Here is an 8,573-nt window from a genome sequence, read left to right on the forward strand (position 1 = left end):
ATAAAAAGTCAGTGTGGGCACCTTTCCCATGCGGCTCTCAATCATGTACTAAAAATAAACTCTGACAACCCTTGATCTAAGATTATTGTTTCAAAATGCTCTAATGCTGGTCAGTTAAGCCGTTGAATTTCCAAAAAATCCTCCCTTCTGGAGGAAGGAGGATTATTTAAGTGGTTAGGGTCTGCCCAGAGCCCAAAGTGACACCTTCTCTATGAAAACTAGATTAGAATTATTAAAATAATTAGAAGAAAACCATTTGTGAAGCTCGACCCATGAAATGTTTTACATTGAACATGATATTATAACCAAATAGCTGCCAATTAATTTCCTGTCAATCAATTCGTCCAATTGATTATCAGCTATTCAACTCATCATTTCATGTTTTGTACGCAAAAATCGGAATTATAAAGTTACTAGCTGTCAGATAACTGTAGTAGAGTAAAAAGGACTACATGTGGAGTAAAAGTGGCATGTGAAAAAAATACTCAAAAAATTACCTCAAAATTACACTTAAGTAAAGTATGTAATTATTTACATATCAACACTGTCTTAGATTAGTCAGGTGTTAACACCATACAGGAAAACAGCTATTGCATAATTCTTTCTTGAATTTGTTGTGGTCTTTGAAAAGATCCTGTTGTTGTTTCGCTGTTGGCTTTTAACACCTACTTGAGTTAGAAATAGATGTGCGTGTGACCGCTGAGATGTTTGCAAGATGCTGCTTGTAAAGTGTCGACATACTTTGCACGACACTGTGTTGCATCCTCTACAAAGCCACCGCTCTGACCACTCACTTCAGATTTTCTAATTGTCCTCTTACTGCGCTCTTCTCACAGGGCAAGATGATCTCCTCTGATAAAGCAACACAGCTATGTGCTCAGACCTTTGTATTTACACAGCTTCTTTTTGGTTTGAGCTTGAGATTGCGTCATCAGACCAAAGCTGGTGGTGTTGTATCAAACAATACGCAGATTCACCCTTTAGGTGAAGTGAGAATATGAAAATGTTGATTTTCACCTCGAAGAAGACAAAGTACACCGTGTACACTTGTGCATGGTCCCGTGTCCTAGTTAGACAGGAAGTCTGATGAGGTGATGAGGCTATTTGACCAGCTGCTACAGCGCTTTGAAACCATTTCCTATCATACACCATCTACCACATGAGATGTTAACATTCATTTTACTCTTCTTCTTTTTTTCAGTTATCTGTTGCACATGTACTTATATTTTTATTCTTCTGTATTACAAAGTTCTGTTACACTGTAAACTTTTTCTTTGTCTCAGTAGTGTTGTCCTGCCAATATAAATTTTGCTCTTGCTCAGACCAGACTTAATTTAAGACTGATTACGATAAATGATTGTGATCATACAATGGATTTTGATGGTGTATAAATTTGTCAGTATAAAGTAGAGCATGTAATATGGAACTCAATTCACAAATTATTCACTTCACAATTACCTCACAAAGCACAAGCAGCATTTTTGTTATTTCTGTATCATGTTTTCTTCCCTACTATTGTCATTTCTAATGGCAATACTGGTCTATGGTCAATTCTGTATGACCGAAAAGTATGTTCTTATTGCATGTGATTTCATGTCAGTCACACAATACATTAAAACAACCCATGCACAGGTAAATAAATCATTTTATTGAAATGTTTCAGGAAACAGTCACCACAGGGATTTTATGCCATCGTTGCTGCCATTTGGCCACACCCCAGGTGGCAGTGGCCCTGCTCACTTCTTACAAGAGCGGCCATGGCAGGCACAGGTGAGGGCAGCTACCATCACTATGAATTCGCTGAAGTCGACCTCTTGGTCTCCGCTAAAATCCATACTCTTCAGCAGCTTTTCCACCTGGCCTTTGTCCTTTGCAGCCTGCATAGACCAACAAAACAGCGTTAATATTGTTGGATACTGCTAAAATCTAAAGTCTTTTTTTCCAGTCATATTTAGTTACTTTAAAGAGTGCATTATTCAAGTTCAGGATAGGTCTGTGGGTGCAGAAATGGCAGTGAGTTAATGCTGAGGCATGACACTACGGCAGACGGGAATCTATCTATCTATCTATCTATCTATCTATCTATCTAAATAATTTATCATGGTTTTATTGTTTGAATTTTTACCAAGTAATCACCAAAACTGTTATTAACAAATATGCCTAGGCCAAGAACTTAATACAAATTTGACGTAAAAACCCAAGATTATAATGCCTGTTTTAGCATCAATTTAATGAGGCGCTTTACACCATAAGTCAATACATTTTCAGTATTGGTGGCCTCTTTTGTAACTTAGCACTGAGCTTGCACTATGAAGCATAAACTAAGTTTAGTGGTTAAATATTAAAAGTATGGTCAGCACAGTTACCCCTCCCTAATGCCATACGTTACCTTGATCAGGTCAGGCAGCTCCTTCTCCAACAAAGTCTTCACCTCATTTTTCGTTAAGGTGTTCTTATCGCCCTCAGCAGCAGCATATTTATCAAAGGTCTGCATCAGGAGGGCCATGGCTGTCTCTAGCTGGCTCATGGTTGCTGTTTGAGACGTGGTTGGTCGTGAGGAGGAAAATAAAAGATCAACGGTGATCAACAGAGCAGTAGATGTGTCGGGACTGGAAAGGGGGACTGCTGGCCTTTATACCTTTTGAATAATGGCTTCACTGGCCACATTTCATATAGGTGGTGGCTCCAACTGTGTCAACACAGCCTCAGTCCTACAACGCCCTGTGTACATATTACTTCATAAACTATATGAGGCTTTTGCCATTTACTTGTTGATTTAAGGTGAGGTCTTTTCATGAAGTAAGCCACTATAGATCTGGAGATTTCTTTGATTTTGAGACAATTATTCTACAGTGCAAGGTATGAGCCCTGTGCTGGCTGTCACTTGGGTTTCATTACAAGATGATACGGAAACACATAAACCAAGTGTCACTGCACCTGCTGTGGTTGGTGGTTATATAGCTGCTTCGTAAGGGTGGACATGAACCATGAATGGAAAGTTCAAACTGCAAAAAAGTACTCGAGTGAGTGTGTTTGCACGCACGCTTTTGTTTTCTGGCCTGGTTTCTTGGAAACAGTGCTCTGTTACAGTATAGGTAAGATATAATACACAGAAGCATCTCTCTGGTCATACAATCAATAACTCAGTTGCAGCACTGCTCTCTGTCACAATAAGACAGAAATATGTATGTACAAAAAGCCCCACATTTTGTATCTCCAATATATTACTGCAGGATGCATTTAACAAGTTGGACTCCATATGAATATGGAGTGACATATGAATTTTAATGGAATGTAACAGCAGTGGTACCCAAAACATTTTCCAAACATGGTTGAATAGTAGGCATATATGTAATGTGGAGTATCACTTAACAGGTGCCACCACTCAGCAGCTTAAAACAAAAACAAAATGACCATAAAAGACTTTAACAACTACAAAATGACACAAAATAACAGCAGGGAGACACAAAATGACTACAAGACACAAAATTGCCTTAAAAACATCTAAACAACTTCAAAAAGATACAACTCATCCTCAATGAGAGACAAAATGACTACAAAGCATCACAAAATGAACAAAAAAGATACAAAATTACTTCAAAGAGACCCACATGACTACAAAAAGACACGAAAATGACTACAAAGAGACACTAAGCAATGACAAGGACATACAAACCAACCACAAGGAATCCCAAAATGACTCCAAAAGACACAAAATGACCTCAAGGAGACACAAAATTACCGCAAAAGACCCGAACAACTACAAAAAGACACAAAATAACTACAGGGAGACACAAAATGACCACAAGGAATCCCAAAAGACAAAATTACCTTACAGAGACACAAAATTACCTCAACAAGACCCAGACAACGACAAAAAGACTCAAAACAACCACAAGGAGACACAAACTGACCACAAAGAGACACTATACTATGACAAGAACACATAAAACAACCACAAGGAATCACAAAATGACTGCAAAAACAAAATTACCTTAAAGAGACACAAAATTATCTCAACGAGACCCAGACAATGACAAAAAGACACAAAACAACCACAAGAGGCCCGTTTCCACTGAAGAAGTTCCTGGTACTATTTGGGGGGCAGGAACTACTACAGGAACGTCCTCTCTTTTTAAGTCATGTTTTTAGGATTCCAAAGATCAAATGTATGAGCTTGATAGCAAAAGCAATGTATCACTGTATTCCACTGGTTTTGTGAACATGTACGAACAGGGGTGAATGTCTGCAAGAGAAAGAAATAGCACGAAAGCATGAGAAGGCTACAGTCACATCGTGTGGTGGTTAACACCTTTTGTAGTCTATATCAGTAGGTATGGTTTACAGCTGGTATGCAGGTTAGAGGTTGTGCAAGTTTGTTTTGTTCCCATGAGTAAAGGAGTGTCTCTCTTTTGCCTTTAATATTTTTATCAGCCTGTGAGGGGCTGACTCATTAGGCCAACTGGCTCTGTATCACCAAACTTCTTGCCAATTAGTGGGCGCCAACCAGGCTAGTATTTATTAACGTATTAGTCATTACCTTTACAATATAACTGATATCATCTGTTGTGTCGTCTGGCTGTCCAGTGAATAATTGACAACCTTCGTAAATAATTGGCAAACTTTCTGGGGAAAACCTGGTCTGATTAGGAGAGACAGCATTCATCCCACTTTGGATGAAGCTGCTCTCATATCTAGGAACCTGTCCAAGTTTATTAGTAATTCCAAACCCTGACAACCCAGAGATGAGACCAGGAATCACAGTCGCAGTCTTAAACTCTTCTCAAGCTTCCAATGCAGTTACCCACCCATAGAGTTATGCAAATGGTGTCTGTCCCCCGACCACCTAAATTATTTAAATCAAAAGTTAAACAAAGAGGAGCTGTGCATAACAACCTAATAGAAATTAAAACCTCTTCTGTGACAGAAAGACAAAACAGGAGAATTAAGGGTGGACTGTTAAATATCAGGTCTCTGTCATCTAAAGCAGTGTAAGTAAACAAATTAATATCAGATAATCATATTGATTTACTCAGCCACACTGAAACCTGGCTGTGTCACAACGAATATGTCACACTAAATGAATCCACTCCTCCCAGTCATAGTAATACCCACATTCCTCGAGGCAGCGGCCGAGGAGGGGGGGTTGCAGCCATTTTTAACTCTAGTCTATTAATCAGCCCTTAACCTAAAATAGATTATAATTCATTTGAAAGCCTGGTCCTTAGTCTTTTACATCTGACCTGGAAAACCTCGCAGCCACTTTTATTTGTTATAGTGTACCGTGCTCCTGGCCCGTATTCTGAATTTGTATCTGAATTATCAGAGTTTTTATCCAGTTTAGTTCTTAAATCAGATAAAGTTATTATTGTAGGCGATTTTAACATTCATGTTGACGTTGATAATGACTCCCTGGCTACAGCGTTTATCTCATTATTGGACTCCATTGGCTTCAGTCAGAGTGTCCATAAACCCACTCAATGTTTTAACCACACCCTCGATCTAGTTCTGACGTATGGAATTGAAATTGAAAACTTACTAGTCTTTCCACAGAATCCCTCTCTATCAGATCACTACTTAATAACTTGATTTCTTTCTACTTGATGACACGCCATTCAGCAACAGTTATTATACTAGATGTGTATCAGATAGTGCTGTAGCAAAATTTAAGGAAAGGATTCCATCTTTAAATTTAATATCATGTCCCTCTGTAGCAGAGGTTTCCCATACTGACTTTAAGCTCTCCAAAATTGATTATCTTGTCGATAGCGCTGCAGGCACGCTGCAAACAACAAGCCAAGAAAGTTCACTCCTTGGTACAACTCTCAAACCCGTAAGTTAAAACAAATATCGCGAAAATTTGAAAGGAATTGGCGATTAACCAAACTAGAAGGATCTCATTTGGTCTGGGTCGACAGTCTCAAAACGTAATAGGAGGGCCCTCCACAATGCCAGAGCAAACTATTACTCATCATTAATAGAACAAAATAAGAACAACCCCAGGTTTCTTTTCAGCACTGTAGCCAGGCTGACAGAGAGTCACAGCTCTATTGAGCCTTGTATTCCTTTAGCCCTTAGGAGTAATGATCTTATAAATTCTAAGTAGAAGGAAAATTCATGACCTTCTGTCCTTAGATAGTACCTATCTGCCCTCAAACACAGCTGTAAGACCTAATATATATTTAGATTGCTTCTCCCAGATTACTCCTCAACAATTGACCTCAATGATTTCTTCATCCAAGTCATCAACGTGTCTCTTAGACCCCATCCCAACTAGGCTACTTAAGTCTTACCTTTAGTTAACACATACATATTACACATGATCAATATATCTTTATTAACAGGCTATGTACCACAGTCCTTTAAAGTAGCTGTAATTAAACCTCTTCTAAAAAAGCCCACCCTGGATCCAGAGGTGTAAGCCAACCATAGACCAATATCTAATCTTCCCTTTTATTCAAAAATCGCAGACCAGCTGTGTGACTTTCTCAATGATAATAATTTATTTGAGGAATTTCAGTCAGGATATAGAGTGCATCATAGCACTGAGACAGTACTAGTAAAAATTACAAATGATCTTCTGATTGCTTCAGACAAAGGACTGGTCTCTGTACTCTGTTTTTCTTAGATCTTAGTGCGGCGTTTGACACAATTGACCATCAAATTCTGCTACAGAGACAGGAACATTTAATTGGCCTAAAAGGTTCTGCACTAAGCTGGTTTAAATCGTACTCATCTGATTGATTGCAGTTCATTCACGTTCACGATGAATCATATTTACATACTTAAGTCCTTGTGGAGTTCCACAAGGTTCTGTGCTCATACCAATTTTGTTCACTTTATATATGCTTCCCTTAGGGAACATCATTAGAAATCACTCTGTAAATTTCCATTGTTATGTCGATGATACACAATTATATTTATCGATAAAGCCAGAAGAAATGGATCAATTAACTAAACTTCAAAAATGCCTTAAAGACATAAAATCCTGGATGAGCTTCAGTTTCCTGATGTTAAGTTATTGTTCTCGGCCACAAACAACTCAGAAACTCTTTATCTCAAGGCTTGTTTTGGTCCTGTTACTGCATCTCGCTAACTCAGCTCTACTGCATGTCACTAACTCGGCTTCTTCTCCGGAGCCTTTGTGCTCCACTGTCTGGCAGGTGACCTTGTATCGCAGCTGTGCCTGGATCGTGTGACGTGGTTGTACTGCCACTGTGGTCCTGCCTGATACCTCCTGCTGCTGCTGTTATCATTAGTCATAGACAGAGGGATGTAAAGCCCTCTGAGGCAAATTGTGATTTGGGATATTGGGCTTTATGGATAAAATTAATTGAATTGATTGACTGACATGCTAACATGACTACAGTTTAATGCTGCCATAAATTATGTTGTTTTTGCCGTGTTCACAAGAAGAGTCCATTGCTGCCTTCCAATGGAATTGTGTTTACCATGTTTACTGTGTTTACGAGAAGAGTCCATAGCTGCCTTCAGATAATGTTTTGTTTACCACAATGCCGGGAAGAGTCCACTGCTGCCTTCCATAGATGTAAACAACATATATACATATTTATTAGGAACACTTGTTCAACATCTCATAATGCAAATAGCTAATCAGCCAATCACGTGGCAGCAACTCAGTGCATTTAGATATGTAGACATAATCAAGACAACCTGCTTCATGCAGGCTACATGAAGAAAGGTGATTTAAGCGACTTTAAACATGGAAAAGTCGTTAGGCAATAGTTGTTGCCAGACAGGCTCGTCTGAGTATTTCAGAAACTGCTGATATACTGGGATTTTCATGCACAACCATCTCTAGGGTTTACAGAGGATGGTCTGAAAAGGAGAAAATATCCAGTGAGTGGCAGTTCTCTGGGCGGAAATGCATTGTTGATGCTAGAGGTCAGAGGAGTATGGCCAGACTGGTTCAAGATGACAGAAAGGCAACAGTAACTCATATAATCACTGGTACTGTGTAATGACATGTTCAACTTGATATAGGCTAGGGGAATGAGTATGTTCTTTTGACCTGTATGTATAAACTCCTGCTAACTTTAAGTGTAATTCTGCTTTCAATTATGCTAACAGTGTTTTACCAAGGTGGTCACTGGAAATTTTTGAAAATTCACATATGACCTGAAATGCAGAGCACATCTATTGAGAAATGAGTAACTACTAATGTAAAACACTGTGTCAGCAAAATGTTTTTACAGTAAGTCAGCTACTAAGTATTGACCATTTTAGAAGCTTTGTATCAGTTTGTGTGATGAAAATGCACACAGAAAGGCCAGGGAGAAACTACATCGACCGCCACAGGAGCTGTTTCCACTTCCTGTCAGTGACCTATAATGCAGCCAACCTGTAACACCACAGTTTCCACTCAGCGTCCTTTTTGTGATCTGATGTCAATGTGAAACCTGCATCTTTGCTTCAGAATCAATACCACTCTGTGATACAGAACACTGACTAGATGGTATGATCAAGTCAAAACAAATGCAATGATACAAGTAAACCTGTCTATAAGTGCACACACAGCTTGTCATCATTAAAATGAACTCAGACCACAAAGA

General features: G+C 38.9%; 1 protein-coding gene across 1 annotated transcript; it reads right to left on the reverse strand.

Moving 5' to 3' along the window:
• Positions 1–1,627: 1,627 nt before the first annotated feature.
• On the reverse strand, positions 1,628–2,640 carry LOC117246347 (protein S100-P-like). The gene is made up of 2 exons (XM_033610201.2): positions 2,390–2,640; positions 1,628–1,877 (listed from the first exon to the last, which is right to left on the reverse strand). The coding sequence occupies exons 1-2, from the start codon at positions 2,525–2,527 to the stop codon at positions 1,737–1,739; spliced, it is 279 nt and encodes a 92-aa protein (XP_033466092.1). The 5' UTR covers positions 2,528–2,640; the 3' UTR covers positions 1,628–1,736.
• Between the last annotated feature and the right edge of the window lie 5,933 nt (positions 2,641–8,573).

This window comes from Epinephelus lanceolatus, chromosome 22, assembly GCF_041903045.1.
Source record: "Epinephelus lanceolatus isolate andai-2023 chromosome 22, ASM4190304v1, whole genome shotgun sequence".
NCBI classification, from domain to species: domain Eukaryota; kingdom Metazoa; phylum Chordata; class Actinopteri; order Perciformes; family Serranidae; genus Epinephelus; species Epinephelus lanceolatus.